The 22,414-nt window shown below is 38.9% G+C and overlaps 2 protein-coding genes across 6 annotated transcripts in view; both read right to left on the reverse strand.

The window, feature by feature from the left end:
* The window catches only part of LOC311093954 (uncharacterized protein), a gene marked incomplete at its 5' end in the record, with an annotated part of 471,534 nt that overhangs the window by 62,425 nt on the left and 386,695 nt on the right, over nt 1-22,414 (reverse strand). The window lies entirely within an intron of this gene.
* LOC311093328 (uncharacterized protein) lies at nt 17,075-22,398 on the reverse strand. Of its 5 annotated transcripts, none has more exons than XR_014608398.1 (9): nt 21,933-22,398; nt 20,700-21,396; nt 20,069-20,544; nt 19,896-19,972; nt 19,624-19,801; nt 19,401-19,477; nt 19,091-19,223; nt 18,542-18,666; nt 17,078-18,336 (listed from the first exon to the last, which is right to left on the reverse strand). XR_014608398.1 is itself a non-coding variant. In XM_084130643.1 (7 exons), exons 1-7 carry the CDS (start codon nt 22,326-22,328, stop codon nt 19,181-19,183), a joined length of 1,947 nt encoding a protein of 648 aa, XP_083986769.1. In that variant the 5' UTR covers nt 22,329-22,398; the 3' UTR covers nt 19,038-19,180. The 5 variants fall into 5 exon arrangements, 1 of the variants encoding a protein (XP_083986769.1); XR_014608399.1 differs by having other exon boundaries at nt 20,069-20,547; XR_014608396.1 differs by having other exon boundaries at nt 17,075-18,336; nt 19,091-19,477.

Below are 22,414 nucleotides of genomic sequence, written 5' to 3' on the forward strand. Positions count from 1 at the left end.
AACCCAGAACTATTGAAAATTCTTTGGGAGAAACAGGAAATTGAAAATGATCTAGAAATTCCTTATATGAAAACAACAGTCCTTGAGAATTAATTAATTAATTGACTGACTAACAAAATATTTTTATCAAACCAATTCTGAAAAAATATAAATTTATTCTTGTACAAAATTACAGTTACTCCAAATAAAATATTTATGAGGTGAAAAGTTGTGCTTAAATATCAAAGACCATGCTAAAAGAGACTGCCTATGAAAAGCAGAAAATATTGCTGGTAATTTTTCAATTTTGTAGTTACATAACAGAAGAAAATCCAGACCACCAAACTGAGAAAAAATATAATTAGGAATAAAGTTCCACAAAGACCCTGGGTTCTTTCTAAACTGTTTCAACCAATTAATTTTAAGTTTAAAGTACTAAAATCCATATAAGACCACCCTTTTCACTAATATTCATTACAACGGATTTTCTAATATAATGAATTGAGTTTTTCCACAAAAACTTGAGTCAATATTTTTACCAAGCTTTGACTCCAAATGAACAGATTGAGCATCATAAATAAGCCTTGAGAGGCCTTCAGCCTTCGTAAGAAGTACCCTACCTCTCAAGGAGAGATCTCTTTGTAGCCACTGGTTAAATCTCTTCTGAATTTTATCCGTAAGGGGTTGAAAATTAAAAATGTTAAAAATGTTACATCTTTCTTTTTGAAAATGCTAAATTTGATATAACATTGTGCGAATGCGCATGCGTCGCGTCTGAACGCGTTGTTGTCTTTGGAGCTCCATCGATTGATTTATAATTCTTGATTTCTCTTTAAACTCACTTACAACGAACATTTTCTATTTTTCCTCACCTCATAGTTACAACGCGGACTGTTGAGCAGACGTGTCTCAAGCCTAGTGATCCAACGCTGGATACTCTTATAGGTTACGTCCGTGGATCACGGCTGAACGCGTCTTCTCCGCACTCATTTATAAACAAACATTTTTTTTTTCGCCTATCGTGCGTCTACTCCACACCCGTACCACTAAAAAGACGGATTATATCCAAGACTTAAGCCATAAATTAGTATTAATATTGATAGCATCACTGGTAGCGTCGTTGCTAACTTAACTTACTGTCCATCTGTTAAAATGGCGAATATATCAGATGTAAGTAGTCTACCTTTTGGTGCAGGTGAGGACACATTTGAGCTACACGCGTTGCAGTCTGAGCTGGAAGCTGTTGAGAAACAGATCCACGACCTTTTAGTGAGAAAAGCCGAGCTGATAGACCGGCGGTTAGCTCTTGAAACATCACGCGCCGATGCAATTGCACACAAATCAGTGATCAACGTTACTAACCCGCTGACTCCGACCTCGTCTACTCCGTGCGTTACTCAGCATCGGTCACGAGCGTCGAGGCCGCGATCAGCTATGGTCTCGTTTACGCCGGCTCCAACATGCCACCACGAAGCCTGGATATTTCCGCAGCGGAAGACGCGAGTCAGGTCTAGACCAAGAAAACTCTCTCCGACCCTCCCGGTTTTCGAGATATCCACACAAAACCGCTTCTCCCCTCTTAGCGAAACAGAACGCGATGCTGTGATCATCGGTGATTCCATCGTTCGGCACGTACACGCTACGTTAAATAAAAGTAAGGTGCATAGTCACTGCTTTCCTGGTGCTCGTGTTTCTGAAATCGCTGCTCACGTTCCCGAGATTCTGAACGAGCGCGTCGGAACTGTGGTCCTGCACACGGGAGGGGCCGACATCAGGCTGCGACAGACAGAGGCTCTGAAGAAAGACTTCAGGAATCTGATCGATACGGTACGCAGCACATCGCCTGATATAACGATCATTGTGTCAGGACCGCTTCCCACGTACCGACTAGGTCATGAAAAGTTTAGTAGATTATTCGCGCTAAATGAATGGTTAATATCATGGTGCAATGAGCAGAAACTGCTCTTTGTAAATAATTGGAATCTGTTTTGGGAGCGTCCTAGGCTTTACCGTGCTGATGGCTTACACCCAAGCAGATTCGGATCGGATCTTCTGTCAGATAACATCTCCAAAATGTTAAATACCTTTTGACTAGTAACCATAAGTTCAAATCATAGTCTCTGCTGCACCAAATTAACTGATATAAATAGTGTAGAATATTGCATAGAAACTGTGTCTATTCCAGTTATTGTAAATGAAATAGTCACAGATAATAGCTTCGATGTACTTTGCCTTACTGAAACTTGGCTTAAACCTAATGATTATTTCGGTCTAAATGAGTCTACTCCATTAGGATACTCCTATAAGCACGAACCCCGTCTGATTGGTCGTGGCGGCGGTGTTGCAGGGGTCTATAGAGATATTCTCAATGTTACTCAGAAAACGGGTTATAATTTTATTTCGTTTGAAATAATTGTACTAAATGTTACGCTCTTAGATGTTAGAAAAAAATCCATATTATCTCTAGCCTTGGCTACCGTATATAGACCGCCTGGGCCTTACGCTGATTTCCTAAAAGAGTTTGCAGATTTTCTCTCAGATCTATTGGTCAATGTAGATAAAGCATTAATTGTTGGAGATTTTAACATACACGTAGATAATCCAAATGATGCGTTAGGGGCTGCGTTTATAGATTTATTAAATTCCTTTGGGGTCAAACAAAACGTCACCGGACCAACTCATCGTCTTAATCATACACTCGATTTAATTATATCATATGGAACCGATCCAACCGATATTGATATCATTCCACAAAGTGATGATGTCACTGACCATTACTTGGTAACTTGCATATTACGTACTGCTGTAATATGTCATGCGGCGCCGCGTTTTCGACCAGGCAGAACAATCCTTCCATCCACCATAGATAATTTCTCGAGTTGCTTGTCTGATCTGTCTCAGCTGCTGCCTGAACCCAAACAAACAGATGAACTAGAAGAACTATGCACTATGAGCACCATTCTCTCTAGAACATTGGATGTTGTTGCACCCGTTAGATTAAAAAAGGTTACAGAGAAAATTAAAGCACCATGGTACAATAATACTACGCATGTTCTAAAGAGAGAAACCCGTAATTTAGAGCGTAAATGGAAACAAACTAATTTAGAGGTCTTTAGAATCGCGTGGAAAGACAGTATGTCACGTTATAAAAAGGCCCTAAAAGCGGCCAGGGCTGAGCATCTCCGCAAACTAATAGAAAACAACCAAAACAATCCTAGGTTTTTATTTAACACCGTGGCTAGACTAACAAATAAACAGACGTCACCCGAACAAAATATCCCGTTACAGTTTAGTAGTAATGATTTCATGAACTTCTTCACTGAGAAAATAGAAAACATCAGAACCACAATTGTAAACGTTCAATCCTCAATCGCGCCTTATAATTCAGCCTCAATTTTCCCCCCGCAAGAACAATTACAGTGCTTTACAACTATAGAACAAAAAGAGTTAAATAAACTTATCACTTCATCTAAAACAACAACATGTTTATTAGATCCTATACCAACTAAACTACTGAAGGAAGTGTTACCTGTAGTGGAAGAGCCTCTCCTCAATATTATTAACTCGTCTTTATCTTTAGGTCATGTTCCAAGCACATTTAAACTGGCAGTTATAAAACCTCTCATTAAGAAACCACAATTAGATCATAATAATCTAGCAAATTATAGACCCATTTCAAATCTACCTTTTATGTCTAAAATACTAGAAAAAGTTGTGTCCACTCAACTGGGCTCTTTCTTGCAAGAAAATGATATCTATGAAAAGTTTCAGTCTGGATTCAGGCCGCATCATAGCACTGAAACTGCGCTCGTTAAAATCACAAATGATTTACTCTTAGCTTCTGACCAAGGCTGTATCTCAATACTAGTTTTACTTGATCTAAGTGCTGCGTTCGATACTATAGATCATACAATACTCTTAGATCGACTACAAAATTATACTGGTGTTCAAGGACAAGCATTAAGCTGGTTTAGATCATACTTATCTGACCGCTACCATTTTGTCTATTTAAATGGAGAAAAATCGATCATAATTCAAACTATGGAGTGCCGCAGGGATCTGTGTTAGGCCCTCTGTTATTCTCAATATATATGATGCCACTTGGAAATATTATAAGGAAACATGGAATTAGTTTCCATTGTTATGCTGATGACACTCAAATATATATTTCATCACGGCCGGATGAAAACGCTAATTTATCCAAATTGACAGAGTGTGTTAAAGATATAAAAGATTGGATGACGCGTAATTTTCTTTTATTAAATCCAGACAAGACAGAGGTAATACTTATCGGTTCAAAAAACCGCCCACAGAACCTCTCACAATACAACTTTGACATCGTAGGATGTCCTGTTACTTTATCCTCTACAGTAAAAGACCTGGGTGTTATACTCGATTGTAACCTGTCTTTTGAAAATCATATTTCGTATGTTACAAAAACTGCCTTTTTCCACCTTAGAAACATTGCTAAGCTACGTAATATGCTATCAGTTTCTGATGCAGAAAAGTTAGTTCATGCATTCATGACCTCGAGACTAGATTACTGTAATGCTTTATTAGCCGGTTGTCCTGCATCCTCAATAAACAAGCTACAGTTAGTCCAAAATGCAGCCGCTAGAGTTCTTACTAGATCAAGAAAATATGATCATATAACACCGATTTTATCATCACTACATTGGCTACCTATAAAGTTCCGTATTAATTATAAGGTATTGCTACTGACTTATAAAGCCCTAAACGGCTTAGCTCCAGTCTATTTAACGGATCTTCTATCACCCTATAATCCATCGCGCTCTTTAAGATCAATAAATTCGAGGCTTTTGGTCATACCTAGGATATCCAGATCAACCAAAGGAGGGAGAGCATTTTCACATTTGGCTCCAAAACTCTGGAATAGCCTTCCTGATACTGTTCGTTACTCGGACTCACTCTCCCAGTTTAAAACTAGATTAAAGACGCATCTTTTCAGCCAGGCATTCATATAATATTGTTAATCTCACAGTTTCAAACTACAATCCAGCCTCTAGTTCATAAATGCCAGAGGAGAACTGGCCCCCGACTGAGCCTGGGTTCTCCCAAGGTTTTTTTTTTCTCCATTAGGTCACCTGATGGAGTTTTAGGACACCATTAGGTCACTTGATGGAGTTTTTCGGTTCCTTGCCACTGTTGCCTTTGGCTTGCTCAGTTGGGGATATTTTGGGGATATTTAATTTTATTCTATCGATCAATAAATTCCACTAGAAACAAACTTTGTTGTATTATTTTATTTTAATACTGTGAAGCTGCTTTGATACAATCTGTATTGTAAAAAGCGCTATACAAATATACTTGATTTGATTTGATTTGATCCTTCACTATAAACTCCTAAATAACAAACCTTTTCTTTCACAGGAATACCGTGAATAAAGGAGTCATTGCAGTTTTTTATGGCCAAAAGCTCACATTTTTGAACATTTAAACGCAGGGCAGAGGCTTTGGAGAAAGACTCAATAACACTTATTGCCAAAGGGATCTGCATAGCATCCCTAAGAAAGAGGGTCGTGTCATCAGCAAGCTGACTGATAATCACCTCTCGTTCAGCAATAGCTACTCCTTTCAGATTGGTGGTTTTTATGTGAGCACAGAGAAGCTGAGCAGCGAGAAGAAAAAGATAAGGTGAAATGGGGCAGCCCTGCCTTATTCCCCTTGAAATTTCAAAACGGTGGGTAGCACCATGATTTAGAATAACGGAATACTGCCATTTGTGTATAAAGTTCTTATGGCACTACAGAAGAAATCTCCAAATCCAAGTTTCTCAAGACACTGAAAAATAAAGCTATGCTCTAGAGTGTCGAAAGCTTTATAAAAGTCCAAAAGAAGAACAAAACTATCATCAGAAACTAGACTAGAATAATCTAAGATATCTAAAAATAAACGTATATTATTTGATAGATGTCTATTACTAATGAAACCAGATTGAGCCTCATCTATTATAGAATCGAGCACATGTTTTATTCTTTTGGAAAGTATGTGAGCCAAAATCTTATAATCATTATTTAATAAACCTATTGGGTGCCAATTGTCAATAAAAAGCAAATCTTTGTTCTGTTTAGGAATGAGGGAAATTACTCCTTGAGTCATACTGGGAGGAAGTTTGTGGTTTTTAAAGTCCGCGTGAACCGGAAGTTCCAAGCGACTTTTCTCCAGTGTTGCGACGCATTTCCCAGTGAAACGGAATATTGAACAGAGGGCAGGGTTTTACTCTAGCGCTCCTCCTCTCCATCTCTGCTCATAACAGACTAACAGTTTGAGGGGAGTGGTTAAGCGTTGCCCAAACCAATTCCTCAAACCTACGTCATCAGAGAAGGTCCTCCAATGCAGAGGGGAGGGGCATTTTCAGATTTTGATTAAAGATTACGAAGCCAAAAAAATTTTTTGTGTGGATTGACTTGCATGGATGAATTGTTCACCACAAAACGATCAATTTAGGCAAACAAAGTAAATATGGTCAATTCTGATTTCATGTGGACTTTAATACTTTCAATAAATTCTTCCAAAAGAAAAGGGGAAAGAATATCTGAGAATAGTTGGTAGAATTCTGCTGTAATGCCATCATTGCCAGGTGACTTGTTACATTTGAGATGTTTTATGGCACCAGCTACCTCTTCTAATAATATATCCTGATCACAAAAATCTTTTTCTATAGCACTAATTGAATTGACACTTTCTAAAGAGTCTAAGAAGACAGTGGCAGTATCAGCACAATAGCATTTGTAAAGATTGGCAAAAAAGTTATGACAGAAGTGAAAATAGTTTGACAATCATCAGTAACATGACCATTGATGCTCAAGTGGTGAATAGTGTTACGCTTACCCCGCTGTCTCTCAAGATTGAAAAAATATGATGAGTTTTGTTCACCTTTTTCTAACCACTTAACTCTCGACCTGACAAAGGCTCCTTCTGCTTTGCGTTCATAGATCTCATCTAATTTATATTGTAGACTAGTCAATCGCAATCTTTCCTCAGGTGAGATCCTGTCAGGAGACACCATAGAAAGAGAGGTGATTTCAGACACAATTTTCTCCTCTGAAATTCTGTTTAGTTTGAAAAAGCAAAGCACCATAGGACCTTAGATATTTACCAACTTCATATTTTAAAAGTTCCCAATATATGCCAAAGGCTCCTCCTTTTTGTGCCAAATCCCAATGTACAGAAATAATTTAATAAGTTCTAATTTAACTGAATCGTGCCTTAAAGGTGCTGTATGTAACTTTTTTTTATAAAATGAATCCTTTTTTTATTGCCTGTCTGTGAAGGGGTTGTAATCACACATTACAATGATCCACTTTTCGTGTTTTGCTATTACCTCTGAAGGCCAGTATTCCTATTTTTATGTGAAGTCTCCGGGTCGGATTTTCTGCGAAATCCACCGGATGTGACGTGCATGCGCGCTCCCGAGCCTCTCTTCTTTTTATATACAGTCTATGCGACTGCACTGCAGCTAACGACATGGAGTCTGATAACACCAAAAAACGACCTGCCTCCAGCACAACACAGACTCCAACACAAACTCCAAAAAAATATAAAAAATAATAAAAAAAATTATCTGCTGAAGCTCGTCAGGCCAAACGTCAATCGGATCGACTCAGGACGAAAACACGGATCAACATTGGCAGAGCGTTTGAATTATGGAGAGACCTCCGCTTTGTTTTAGGTAGCCTATAAAAACAGACCCTGAGTTGGCTTTTTTTCTGATAAATTACAAGTTTTCAGATATGCTGAAATAAATAATAGTAAACTGTAATGAAATAGCAAGGTAAAATACAACATACATGAGACATGAAATGAATACAAAAGACTGTTCCATGATAACAAAAAGTAGGTGCTTTAGGATGTAACTTTTATTTTATGTACTAGGTCTACTGTCTAACGTCACTCATCCCACTACGATCATATTGTTTATAATACACATTTCCAGACACGTTCAGTAGGCCTACAGTAATATTACTTCCTACTGTCTTATTGTTACACTGAAATTGTTCAGTCTAGTTGACTAACCGTTTTCGTTATCATTCATTGACCTATGTTGACATTGCTAATTGTGAAAGATACACGAATAGTTAGTGAAATGCCTTATGCTAGATAACACCACATGTCGGCAAAATACAGTCAATGTAACGTTATCATGGTACGAGCATGGAGCATTAGTTATACGTCAAGCTGATAAAAGTAGCCTATTATGGTAATGTTGCAGTGGGAGTTTACATGAGTTTCCAGCATGTTGTGTGATGCTTTCTCCGTTGTGTTGAAAGTCTCAGTGTGGCCGGTAGTGAGTGCGGCGCGCGCTCTTGAGTTTGAGCACCCGCACGAGCACGAGCGCTGTTGTTGCAATCTGAAACATCACCGCTAGAGGCCGCTGGATCCTACATACAGCACCTTTAAGTGAGAAATGTTCATTTTCCAAAAGGAACTACAATGTGGCGCTACAAAAGAGGAAAATCTAATATTTATAAAAATTGCCTTGTGGTCTGTTAGGGGAGTAACAAGAATATTAACTAAAACATTATCCTTTGTTACTCGTGACTAACCAAAAATCTATGCGAGACTGCCTTGTACCATTCGTATTACTCCAGGTATAAGTATTTTGATTTGGGTGCATCTCCCTCCAAATATCAACCAAACTGTATTTTTGCATAAAGGTTTTCAAAGCATTACTAGAAGATCCCGACTGCTTAGGAGGCCATCTGTCGACCAAGTCATTTAAAGTAATATTAAAATCACCACCCAACAGTAAGAACGCCTGTGGATACTTCTAAAACCAGTATGAAAATCTATCTGTTGTAGTTTTGATTTCTGTTTTAGTGTTTTCAGTGTTTCTGTTATCGTTTTCCCCTGTCTTCTGTTGATTTTGGTTTAGTCCTGGGGGGTATTCCAGAAAGCTTGGTTAAAGGACAATTCCGGTATTTAACACTTTGAGTCTATTTTGTAGTTTGTTTTGGATGAACAAGAGTGGTGGACAAAAATTTTTTGACAATGGTTCTAGTCTCGACTTTTTGACTATTTTAGAATTGCCCATGACCGCTTTAGAATGGGAGTCTATGGCCATGCACAAACATGCCCTTAAAACAACCCTTAACGTTCGTTTTCAAAACTGTGCAACTCACCGAGTGGTTAGGTGAGTATTATCTGTGCTTCCACATCCACTGGATCGTCTTCAAAATGGCACGCCTTTCTCAGTAACCTTCTGAAACAAACTAACCCTGGAACATAACCTGCTACCGAGCAGGTTATCTTCAGAGAGTAAGTTCCTATGGTTACATACATACCCAGAAAGTTACCTCCGTTTTTGGAACCGAAAGTTGAGGTTGTCCACTAACTTACCCTTAAACTTACCCGGGTATGTCACATAACCTGCTTTCTGGAATACCCCCCTGATGTAGCCAGCGCATTTATTTCTTAATCTCAAACGGTAAACAGTCAGTTTCAGCAGAACTCCTTTACAAGGTGTCCTCTATCACTTTATAATGGACACCCTGCAGTCAATCAGAATCTAGTATTCACCCAGACCATGGTATAAATATAAGCAACACTTCTCTGAACTACCCTTGGAACAGTCAGATGTGCGTCTTGTCACATATTCAAAAGATGACCTTCCAGTGCTGGGATGTATTAAGACGTCTGCGCGACATGGTGAACATTCACTACCTGCCACATTTCTATATTGTGAAAGTGGAAACGCACTTATGGGCATGGACTTAATATATTCCTTGAACTTGTGCATTACAGTAAATCGAGTACTCACCCCCAAACAGCCAGTGCAACAAGTGTTCAATACTGATACGCCATTGTAGGAGCCATTTTTGGGATAGTAATGTTTTTGTCCACTGGGTGGTGCTGTGTATAAGTAGATCCCCTGAGCAACAGGTGTGTGTGTTGGAACTACGTTTCCCGGATCCGGTCATCACGGTGGAGGGAGGATTCAGTGGAGCAGCATCAGGTGGCGGTGGACGGCGTTTCGAGATTTTGTTTTCAGGAAACGTCAGGACAAATTAATAGATTCTAAAAAGACAAAAAAGGAACGGTTCTTCGGTTGAAGTAGGTGGACATAATGGGCGATTCTTCGGATGATGGTAATCAAGATATGGATTTCCAAGAAGTACGATATAATAAAAGGAAAAAAGGAAGTAACATGGGTGATGAGTCTGACTATGAGAAACTATGTACAAGTAAAACCAGGGATTCAGGGCAAAGGATGATGAGAAACAGTGAGGAAAAGGAAATAAAAGTTATGATCACATTTGTCAAACAAGCAGAGCAATACATGCATCCTGTTAAACTATCAAAAGTGATAGAAAAAGAAGTGGGATCAGTGAAAGGGTCAACATGCTTGAGCAAGGGAAGAGCATGAATACGGGAAGTGTCAGGAAGGAGCTGAGATCAAGTGTTGCAACTGTGGGGGAGTTGGGGGAGAACACACACTCAAAAAAATGCTGGGTTGTTTCTGTAAACAAATTGTTGGGTTGATTGTGCTGGGTCAAAAGGTTGGGTTGTTTGGGGTACTATAAACACATTATTGGGTTGCTCATGCTGGGTCAAATGAGTTGTAAGGGGGTCATTCACAAATAAACCGCTGGTTGGGTTATTTTGACCCAGCAACTGGTTACTTTTTTCATTCTTTGCGGAACTTTCTGGATTCTTCACTTCTGACCTGACTCGAGGAGCACGCCACTCGGAGCAGGCAGTGTTTTATGGTAAGTTAATATGATGTTTACCTATATTTTTAATAAGTTGTGGTGGTAGCAGCAAGCTAATTTCACTGTTCAACATACAGTCTTTGATATGGAAGTGTGAGGGGTAACGTATTTATTCCGTGAAACATTAATTAGCCACAGCTAGCCGGTTAGAATTTTTGACAATATGCCGCATCGTTAAATCATTAGTTGAAATTAAACCAGCTAAGTTATATCAGCAGCCTTTTTGAAATATGCAGTTTTAATTCTAAATTCATCATGTAATTATCGTAGGCCTATTCATTGTGGACGTTGTATTTAAAAGTGAGAAAAGCGTTTTGTATGAAATCCACACGCGCAGTTTCAATCAGCGGGAAATAACTCTCTAATGTAGGCTACGTTAGGCTAGCTAGTGAGTTGTGAGTGAAAAGTCTGCTGGCGTAGTTTTAGAAATACTCGTCAGAAGAAATGACTGAGGTAAGTTCCAGCAGTCTGCGTGTGTCTTCTGTAATGTCTCGAACCATCGTTTCTGACAAAAAAAAAAAAAAAAGGCTTTCAAGAGCTTGATATAGCCTAGTTTTTTTTTAGTAAATGTATGACTTGCAATCTTTATAAACATCGACTGAAAAAAGGAGAAATAAATGGACAGGCGCCAGTTTTGAGAATAAAAGTATATCCGTTTAGTTGAACGAATGATCGTCAATATTTAAAACTTAAAAAATGTAAACTTACATGATAGCCTACCTACCATAATGCATGTCATCTTTCATTTTATTGTGTGTAAGTTAACATCTAAATGAGGCGATCATCAGCGCTGCCAGTCAGGAGATTAACGAGCAGCTTTGTGGGTTTGTGAGTTTTAATGTTAAAGACACTTTCAACATTACAGTACTATTTTACTTTTAATAAAATAATGTTTTATTTGAATGCCTTAATGTTGATAATATTTGTCCAAATTACTATTTTATTACTATTACTATAATTCAGTTTGCAAATGCTGAATACACATTTTGTTTGTTTTTCACATTTGGTCATTTGGTAATGTTTGCAATAATTTTAATTGCATATTCAATAATAAATTGATACTTCCACAAAAAAAGCATAGGTCAACATTTAACATAGGTCAGCTGAAACCAGGGATGCTTTCCTATAACACCTGATGTACTCATTATTTAATAAGAAGAATGGCATCTATGCTAATGTTTGTCTTTCTGTTCATTCTAAAGTTTACTGAAGTCAGCCGGATCCAGGCCGTATCCAGATCAGAAAGTGGACCTGCGCCTGGACCCATCCATGACGCATCCCTGAAGGGCCAGCCTCATCAGCCCTGTGAAGGCCTCATCGACATGACTGATCCTCAACAAACTCGTCTCCATACCGGTGTGATGACTCCAACTTCCAACCAGATGAAACTGGATAATATTCTGAATGTTCTTATTCAATCTGACCTCTGACCTGTAATGCTGCCTGGATCAAAATCATACACTGTTCGCTCGTTGGCCAGAGGAGAACTGAGCGACTGAGTCTGGGTTCTCCCAAGGTTTTTTTGTCCATTCTGTCACTGATGGAGTTTTGGTTCCTTGCCACTGTTGCCTTGGCTTTTGGCTTGCTAGTTGGGGACATTTAATATTCAACAATATTATTGATCTGCCTTACTTAATGTGGATGATGATGCAATATTCTTCTAGAAACAAACTTTGTTGTATTATATTCATGTTACAGTATCACTATGAAGCTGCTTTGATACAATCTGTATTGTAAAAAGCGCTATATAAATAAAGATGACTTGACTTGTGTAATCAACAGGTGAGGACCAACATGGTTGAATATTTACAAAATGAGATGACTGGAGAATTGCTGCACATTCTGTGCCTCAGGGATGAAATGAGGGGGACATGTCAGACCTTTGACATTGATTAACATTTGTATTCGATAAAGAAAAGTATTAAAGAAATGTATAAAAAAAAAAAAAAATGAGATTTAAATCATACAGTGGCCTCTCTGGTTTATTGTATTACAGAGATAATAATTATTTTACATTCATAATATAACAAATATTTGTTTCTAATTTTATTAAGGCAATGAGACAAGAAATAACCCAGCACATGAGTAAGACTTAACCCAGCACATGAGTAAGACTTAACCCAGCAAGAGGGTTAATTTCACCCACTGGTTGTGTCAAATGAATGACCCAGAAATATGGGTTAAATGGTAAAACCCAGCACTTGGGTCAAACCAACCCAGCGCGTGTTCTGTCCAATAGTGACACAGCCGGGTGGTTAAGGTTGGGTTATTTTTTAACCCAGCAGTTTTTAGAGTGCAGCGCTGCATATGCAGGATGTCCAGTACAGAAACAAGCTCGTGAAATCCAAAAGGTAAAATCCACGCAGAATGTAACATATGCAGAAGCAGCTCGTAGAGTGAAACATGTAGTAGACGATACAAGAATACATATTGGACCGGAACAAACCTCTCAGAATGACAAGTCAATGAAACAGCTGAACTTGATAAAGAATGACTCAAATGACAACATTAACATGAGCAAAACTGATTTTGTGGCATTTATCTGTGCAGTGGTGAATGGCACTGGGCAGGTAGAAAGAAGATCTGATAAAATAAAAATTGTGGTAGAATGTGCAAATAAATTCTTGAACTGCATCGGCATATCAGCAGAGCAAGTACATAAGATTCTACAGTCTAAAGAAGGGAGAACAGAAGGTAGTATAACAACAAATTATGATGCATCTCAATGTAATGATATATAATATTATCATGTCCTTCCTGTTGCTTCATTGGAATGCCAGAAGCTTAATCGCTAATGGACAGGAGTTTAAAAAGTATATTGCAGATATGAATAAATCTCCTGATATCATATGTATACAAGAAACATGGTTATGCAAGTCATTAGATTTTAAGATGAATGGCTATGAGGTAATAAGGAAGGACAGGATTAATGGTAGAGGTGGAGGGTGTGCAACATTCATAAAAGAAAATGTGATATATAGACTGTAAAATATTTCCAGGATTTCACAATATATAACTGTAATATTTCACAGGTAATTACATTATTACCACTTCACAGGCTTTAACTGTGATATTTCACAATATAATACCGTATTTAGACTTTTACTGTGAATATAATGCAGGCGCGGGGCTTTTACAAGAAACTACTGTGAATTCCGTCATTTTCGCGCTGCAACTGCGTCATCTGAGCTCCCTGGCCTGATCTCCTCCATGGTCTCACTCGACGGATTCAGTGCGGTAAGTGTTTAATTTCAAACTTTGTCAATTTGATGACTGTTTTTAATATGAAATTGCATGTTATTTAAAAGTATGAACCAAATTAGCGTTAGTTAAGTTCTGTTTCATGTTTTTGTAACTTAGCTGGAGCAGATTCGCGTCTAGGTTTGAGCGCGCAAATTTGAATGATCAGACGTTGGTTGTGTTAATAAGTGTATTAGTAGTACCGTATTAAGTTATTAACTGTGGGGCTTCACGTTAGCTACACCGTCAAAATTGAACTTTAGCTTTGCTTAATGCTTTTCTTAGTTAACGTTCGTTACTCTAACAGCGTTCTCTCTTTTCCCACAGCATTTTTCTACCACCGGGAAATAAAGTTATAAGGTAAGCTGTGGCCTTAATGTGTGTATTATGACAATTATGATCAACTAGATACATTATAGTGTTGTGGATTTGTAGCCTGGGTGCCAGCCCGAACCCCGCCCACAATATTTTTTGGTCGGGAAGTTCGGTCTGGACTCGCTCCGTTGAGGATCTATTATGCCCGAACAAAAATTGTTCGGACCAATCACAATGTCAGGGCGGGCTTTATATGATGATTGACAGATGAGCAACGGTAATGTAATTATCTACGTCATCAAGGAGCGCTTGGGTTGAATTCATGGCTGCCGCTGGAGAATTGAGTTGTGTAGATTCTGCTATCGCATCTGTTATTGAAGATATTGACATCGCATTAATTTTAAAAGAGGAGCAGAGAACCGCGATCAAGGCATTTGTTGATGGGAAAGATGTTTTTGCCGTCCTTCCTACGGGATTCGGCAAAAGTTTAATCTATCAGCTGTCCCCGATGGTCGCGAAGAAGATGGGGCGCTTTGATAACCCTGTGGTCATTGTGGTTTCTCCTTTGGTTGCACTCATGGAGGATCAAGTGAAAGAAGCAACCGAAATGGGCATCACTGCGATGCAACTCGGCGTGCACAATGAGGTGGACATAACCAGCGGTCGTTGCCAGCTTCTTTTTGGAAGCCCGGAATCCTGGCTGCTCAACAAGAAGTGGAGAGACATGCTAGGCTCCGTTGTTTTTCAAGCCAACGTAATGGGTATCGTCGTGGATGAAGTTCATCTCACTTACAAATGGTAAGAGATCGTCTGACTTAGTAAATAACTCATAATGTAGTGATATGAATCAAATGTTGTAAACATATCTTGTATCTAGGTGTCGATGTATGTTTGCTAACTCAGACTTAGTATAATCATAACGTTAGTCTCATTGTACTGAAATAACCAACAGTTCTAATGTATTAATGTACTGTCTAATGTGTTATTTCTATCAGGGGTCAGGCTGCAAAAGGGCATACGCCATTTCGCGAGAGTTTCGCCAAGTTGGGAGAACTTAGATCCCTAGTTAAAGCTGGTATGTATGTACAAAACAATATCCGTCCTGCATGTACAGTCTTAGATATTTAATAACTCACCACTTTAATTAAAATCAGTTGCATGCAGGTACTGTGTGTATCGATGCATGTTTATCAGTGTGACCAGAAGTTCAAAACCATCTCTGAGTTGACATCAAACAAGGGTGTCACTTTGAATGTACTCACCCTCCATACCCATACTGGTAGTCACTGTACCCCTTATAAGTGAAATACTCTTTTTAGATGTCAGTACGGTGATAAAAAAGCAGTAGATGATACTACTCATTATTTCTTATTTAACTGTTACTTTTATGTAATTGGTTGCTTATTGTACTTTCATATATTACAGGTACACCTGTGCTGGCATTGACTGCTTCTGCTGATCATGAATCCAGAGCCAGGGTAATGAAACAGCTGCAGATGGACAATCCAACTACTTTGGCTCTGAGCCCTAACAGAAAAAACATCAGACTTGGTCTGATCAAACTTCCTGCCAATACACTGGACTGCCTAGACTGGATTGTGAGGGATGTTAAAGAAAAAGGTCTCTCCATGTTGCCAGTTATTATTTACTGTAAAACAGTCAGGGAGGTTGGCAGAGTATTCTGCCATTTGAAGGGTGAACTGGGTGAAGATTCCTGGGTTGAGAGAGACCCTGCAAAAAAACCTGAAAACCTACTTATAGGCATGTTCCACAGCCAGACTCTCCCTCACAATAAGAACAGAGTGCTGTCATCTCTGAGTGGACAGGGTTGCTGCAGAGTTGTCGTGGCAACAACAGCTCTAGGGATGGGCTTAAATTTTCCAAACATATCACACATTGTGATGTATGGCTTACCGGACGATGTGGAAGCCATGGTTCAGCAAATCGGGAGGGCTGGCAGAGGTGGGTTGCAGGCACATGCGATTGTTTACGCTGTCAAACAGCATACAAAGCTTGACCCAGTAGTTAAGACAGTACTTGAGACTGGAATCACTAGTTGTCTGCGGAAAGCTTTGTACTGCCATTTCGAGGAACACACTACATCTGTCGATCCAGGACATCTGTGCTGCACCCACTGCCATTCTGTTTGTTCTTGTGAACCGGATGGTTGTGGGGAGCCAACCCCCAAATATGAACATTTTCCAGGGGAGGTTTCTTCAACTGACAAATGCAGAATGGTCACAAATGAAGACAAACTTTTGATCAGGGACCTGTTGCATAATTACCGGAGTAGTTTACTTCAGGGCCATACAAATCTTTACACAGTCGACACAGCCTGTACTGGTTTTGGAGATGAACTCATTGATGCGGTTTTAGAGCACTGCACACAGATATTTGACCTGAACTTCATTCTCCATAATCTCCCTATATTCAAACTAGAACATGCAAAAGAAATACTAAGAATTATGCATGAAGTTTTTGATGACATCGAGCAGAGTCACACTATTTTGTTTGATGACAGTGTTGTTCCGTTTGACGTTGACTACACTGGTTACTTTGATGAAGAGCATGAGGATGACAATGTACAATCATCACTGAGTAGCTTGGAATCAGGCTTATCAGCGTTGGAGATCTCGGACTAGCTTCAAATTCAGGCTCAAACTTATAGCTTCAGGTTCTTATTGACTGTCTTGTTGTGCAAAAGTTTTCACCTCTCTTGTATTAAACAGTTTTAAATAAAATTGACATTGTTTATATTTTTCATCTGGTGGTGGTTGTTTTTGCATTTTAAAAGATTAATAACACATGTTAATAAAAGACTTTTAATATCTCAACATAATATATACACTTTGATCAGATAATCAATAAGAAAACACAAAAAAATGCTTTCAAGAATGTGGATATAAAAAAAATATAAATTTAAAACAAAATTATTTATATATACACTTTGATCAGATAACCAATAAGAAAACACACAAAAAAATGGTTTCAAGGATGTGGATATAAAAAATATATACATTTAAAACACAAAATTATTTACAATGTCCCATATGAAAAAAAAATTAAATATAATACAAATATAATGGCAATTACAAATATAATACCATCATTATAATTGTTTAAATAGGGACAGTTCTCCAGTCCATTACTTTGGACTTCATCCACTGCCATAATTCCCGGTATTTCAGCTTTACCAACAAGTTTTTTCTGAAATTCGGGAATGTGTGAAACTGTCTGCCTGGCTGATTTTGGAAAAGTTTAGCCTCCCTTACAACGTTTAACAGGGTTAAAACATCCTCCTGTTCTCGGGCTACATGGTGAATGCCAGTCGGCCTTGACAGCCCCAGCTCTGTGTCTGTTTTGTCCATCAGCTCCTTGAGGATGCCAATGGACTTACTAATTCTGGCTGCCGACATTTCTGACAGGTTTGGCCCCAAACCTCTCATAAATGATTTCAAAAAATTGTTCAGGTGTTCCAGATGGAGGTCAAGTGGAATATTTTTCCCCTTCCCCCCTCTACCATTCCAAAACCTGTTCCACATCACACTGTGTGCCATGCGCGGGGACAGTGTGACGTTTACCTGCAGTGTTAGTAGGAAGGTGCTATAGGCATAATGGCTGTGTCCATACGCTTTATAGAAAAGAAGGGCAACTTTATAAAGTCTCATTAGCCTTTCACCATCCCCTTCTCTTACTGCATCCTGCATGTTTAGCAGGAAGAAGCCAAAGCCAAGTCTGGCTTCAGTGTGTTCTTTTTTGTGATCTTGGATTGTTGGACTCACATGTTCTGGAGAAGAGTCAGATGGAGCCACAAGATTGTGTTTCTTTTTCTCATGTGTTTCCCTTGCCTTGACGTATGTATACACATTGCCACACCCATCCGCACGACACGGAAACTTCCGCCTCTGCCCTCGCTCTGTCGAAGCTTGACTTTGACTTGCAGCTTCTGTGACGTCTGTCAGCATGACAAAGGTGTCCACAACCTCTCCAACCTTGTCATGCAGCCAGCTCCTCTTCAGTTGTGGCAATCCATCATTGATATGCGCTGGGACAAACCCATCTGGAATTTCTGTTTGCACATGGATTAAAATGTTTAACTTCTAACCACCATTAGTGTAAATGCAGAGATTGAAAATTAATATTGTGTGTTAACTTTTATCAAAGTGAATTACAATTTTAGCAGTTAACAATAACAGTAGTAACATATAGATACATGTATTTATGAGATAAATGATAATTCTCAAATATGAATGTGATGCCAAGTGTCAATTTACCTGTGACATCCTGCAAGCCAAATTGCTCCATTGCAGCAGCTAGGAACAGTGCAGTTGTGTCCTTACGCACAAAATCCTTATAGGCATTGTAATCTGCATGGGGACCTTGTTTTGCATTGCTGCACCTATGTAACAGAAACATGTATAGTTTAGTGAATGGTTGACATAGGTTTCTCAGTGTTATTATGTCCATCTCTCACAGACATTTACATTTATTCATTTAGCAGACGCTTTTATTCAAAGTCAATTACATGTTTCAATTATATTACAAGGGAATTGAATAAGGGCATTGAACCAACAACTTTTTTTGCACGACGACCAGGTTCTTAACCTCTATGCTACCACTGCCTCACTCTCTCTCACACACACACACACACGCATACACACGTTAATGTGTTAAAAACAGTCTTTTACTCAGGGCAGTAAGAGTATTGTGTGTCCAGTGTACACTTTAGCACTGCTGAAACTAACCCACAACCATCTTAACAAAGCCTGAACTGCCCACACACAGTTAGTGAAAATATGTTTTAAGTTTAAAATATACCATACCACTGCATTACTTGAAATAATGCACCCAGAGAATAGTAGGGCTGCTTTCATGATAGCAGGACTGTGTTCCCCATCCCATAACAACCCAATTCATGAAATATCCAGACATGTGAACTGGATTTCTGTGAAACAACTGTGGAAAGCATGGTTAACAAAAAATACTTCTGTCATAGTATCATTGTAGTAAACAACAGTAAATTTTTTTTAGACTGTAAAGACAAGCATTTTGTAATGATGAAGTGGACTGTAAACACAATAATAATAATTGCACATTATGTATTCATGGTTTTGCAGATACAAGATGTTGTACCTCAACTTCGTCATGTTGGCAAGAAGTGTGCCATGTTCTTTTGAGGATGCACCATCATAGAAAATCCGATGATAGATCTTAAAATAGAAGACTTGTGATCAACAGAGGATAAACATAACTTGTCAAACAAGCACTTTAAGTAATATATATATATATTCTAAAGCATTGGTGTGACTCTTTAATTTCTTTACTAATCAACATTATTCTATAGTTTGTTACTCACTTCAAATAGGTTTCTGATGGCATGCCAGTCCTCAAACTTAAAGATGAGACCTTCCAGTCTGTCTTCCTTTGTAGCACCATCTGCGAAGGCCCACTGTATGTTTCGGCAGTTCCCTTCAGTCAACCGGTCACCTCCTACTAATATATTTGACACACCGTCTGGTCCTTTTGGTACATACCTAAATGGATTACACACAAACGGTGGAATTGTAAGCTGCAATGAAACCCTTTTAGTGCCAAAAAAGTGACTGTATAGGCTGATTATATTCTTACTCTTTCTGAAGGTGGCGAAGTACGTCTACCAAATCTGACGTTTTGTTTTCATCTTTGAAGAGCAGTCCCAGAGGGTACTTTGAGAAGAAATAATAGATGACATTGTAGTTAAGTTTGTGGTGAAATTATGTATATTAAGTATTTCTTTTGTGCAGATTTAACTAATTACTTACATCAGTGGAGCACTTAGCCATTTCCTCTGTATATGGATGTGGCATGTGGTGAACCACTACCTTCGAGAAGGGTTTAAAAACAGCCAGGTACTGGGTAAGGATGCGGCTCCCAAGAACAATGAACTCACGACGCATATAGGCTTGGGTTTCTAGTCCGGGGAGTGAGTTGCAAAGGTCGTACTGAAGGATGTCATGGTCCGGTTTGTCATTGCCAAGGTGATGTGTCGAGATTCTATCTTGAACTGCAATATGATGAATCCAGTGTAAGGATTTGTTGCTGTGGAGGGTGGACTGATGATGTGCACGCATGAAAAAGTCCAAATTGTCAAATATTAAGGAATATGTTGGTGGAGGAGTGGGGTGTGTGATCGGAAAAGCAGAGGAGCTCAAGCCCAGCTCTGCTGCTTCAGAGTCACTTATTCTGCTGAAAGGTAGCACAGCTATTTCAGAGTCATTTATTCTTTGAGCCATTTCGTCTGCTGGAAAAGAAAAAGTATTAACAATTACAAGACATTATTATTATTATTATTATTATTATTATTATTAATCAAAAGATAGACACATAATATTTGAGAAGACACTGCATTTGATGTGTTAGGTGTGTTTCTGTATGGGTCATTTGAAATATCACCTGACAAGTGAAGCTCTTCCATGCTTTTCCGGACTGTGTTAAGTGGACTCATCGGATCACTTGTGCTTTGGTCTTTGCTGGTGTCAACTCTCTGACCAACATCGATGTTCCCTTCCGCTTCAGAGTTCAAGAAAAATTCATTCTGGACTTTTAACATTTTTAGAGATCCACCACATAGCAGTGCCAACTCCTTCTGCTTCTCTACAGAATTTTGGTGAGTTGTTGTTATGGCCATTTTGCTCAGCCTTTGAAACACTGATTTTTTCGCCCCACCATAATGTAGTATACTACCTAGGTAGTATGCAAAGGCTGACAGGCGGGCTTCTCTTCCTCTCAAAGCAATGGAAGCTGCTACACAAGTTGCAGTTTGAGAGTGGTTGGTGGCAGTTGTGAGAATGGAGAAAAGGAATGGTGAAAAACATTTTACGTCTGCTTTTAAGCTGGTGAATGAAAAGGCTTTCAGATCATCTGGAGATGACTTCCACAGGATGAAACCGTTGTTTGGATCACAGATATTTTTGCATTCATTGCTTACTAGCTCCAGGATGTGCACCTTTATTTCCTCCAATAGGCATTTATGATTCAATATTAACTTTGCAGCTGTTGTCCATTTTTTCTTATTAATGTTGTTCACTATTAAGGCATCTTCTGGATGACATACCTTGGCCACGATCTGTGATGGGTAATGGGTGACAACCTGAAATATAAGTTAATTATTCAGTGTGAAGAATTATGGAATAGCCAGATAAGTATAATGTGCATTGGCATTACATTTGAATATACAGACGGTTAAATATGGTGACCCCATATGCATTTGCAGAGCAGGTCAGAGCAAGGTCTGAGAAACAGTGAGAAACTGCAGTGCACAGACATGGGGGTTGTGTAACATGTTAGCCCATTTACACAAGGAAATGTAATTACATGTTGGCAAAGGCCAAATCACACAACATCATGTGCTAGTTTATCCTGGTAAAATTAGCTCATACTACATCTTGCATGACTCAAATTCGAGCTGACTTCCAGGATACACACTAGGCTACCATATATCTGCAAATATGACTAATATGGTTTAATCATAGGCAGATTACACTGAAATGAGTAGTGTGGCAATGCAAGTGTGTTTTATCACACTGGACAATAAATACGACTCACTATTCACTAATGAAAAACTTGGCAATAGAAATTATTCTCATAATCATATCATAAGTAGAAATTCATCAACAACAAGCTTACCTCTGTAATGCTTTTTCGTGTTTTTTTACCGGTTGGAGTTGACGGATTGGGGCAAAACTTCTTCAGAGCCCTGGGCGTCTTGGAGGGGGTAGGCTCCCGGTCTCTTTTATCTGATGCCTCAGATGAACAAGCTTTTTCAGTCTGGTCTACTTCGTCGTCAGTCCATTTTTTAAACAAGAGGATGTCGCGTTCCAACCGTGTTCCAAAGTTCTGACAGGCCCGACAAATGCGATTAGATTTGTTTACTGAATTGTCGAGTTGTAATCCTAGACGGAGAACTTTTTCGTATATGCATTCACCTTCAGTATTTTGCTCGAAAATGTTTGATGTGTTAGTAAGTACTCCGTGTATTCTTAAATTCTTTTTACAACGCCGGCAAAGATCATTTACACTCATCTTCTTCTACTTCTTCCAGCGTGTGTGCAGTTTAGTTCTGTTGACAACTATGCGTCGCTCAACATACGTCACTTACTCTCTTGCTC

This window comes from Abramis brama (assembly GCF_963993115.1).
Source record: "Abramis brama genome assembly, chromosome: 12".
Lineage (NCBI taxonomy): Eukaryota > Metazoa > Chordata > Actinopteri > Cypriniformes > Leuciscidae > Abramis > Abramis brama.

What these genes read in the sequence shown, in the direction of transcription:
- LOC311093328 (XM_084130643.1), bottom strand. Translation starts at nt 22,328, where the DNA reads ATGAGTGTAAATGATCTTTGCCGGCGTTGTAAAAAGAATTTAAGAATA. An exon ending in TGGCTAAGTGCTCCACTGAT is followed by an intron (nt 19,973 to 20,068) that starts GTAAGTAATTAG and finishes TTCTTCTCAAAG; the next exon opens with TACCCTCTGGGACTGCTCTT. An exon ending in GCCAACATGACGAAGTTGAG is followed by an intron (nt 19,224 to 19,400) that starts GTACAACATCTT and finishes TGCTTTCCACAG; the next exon opens with TTGTTTCACAGAAATCCAGT.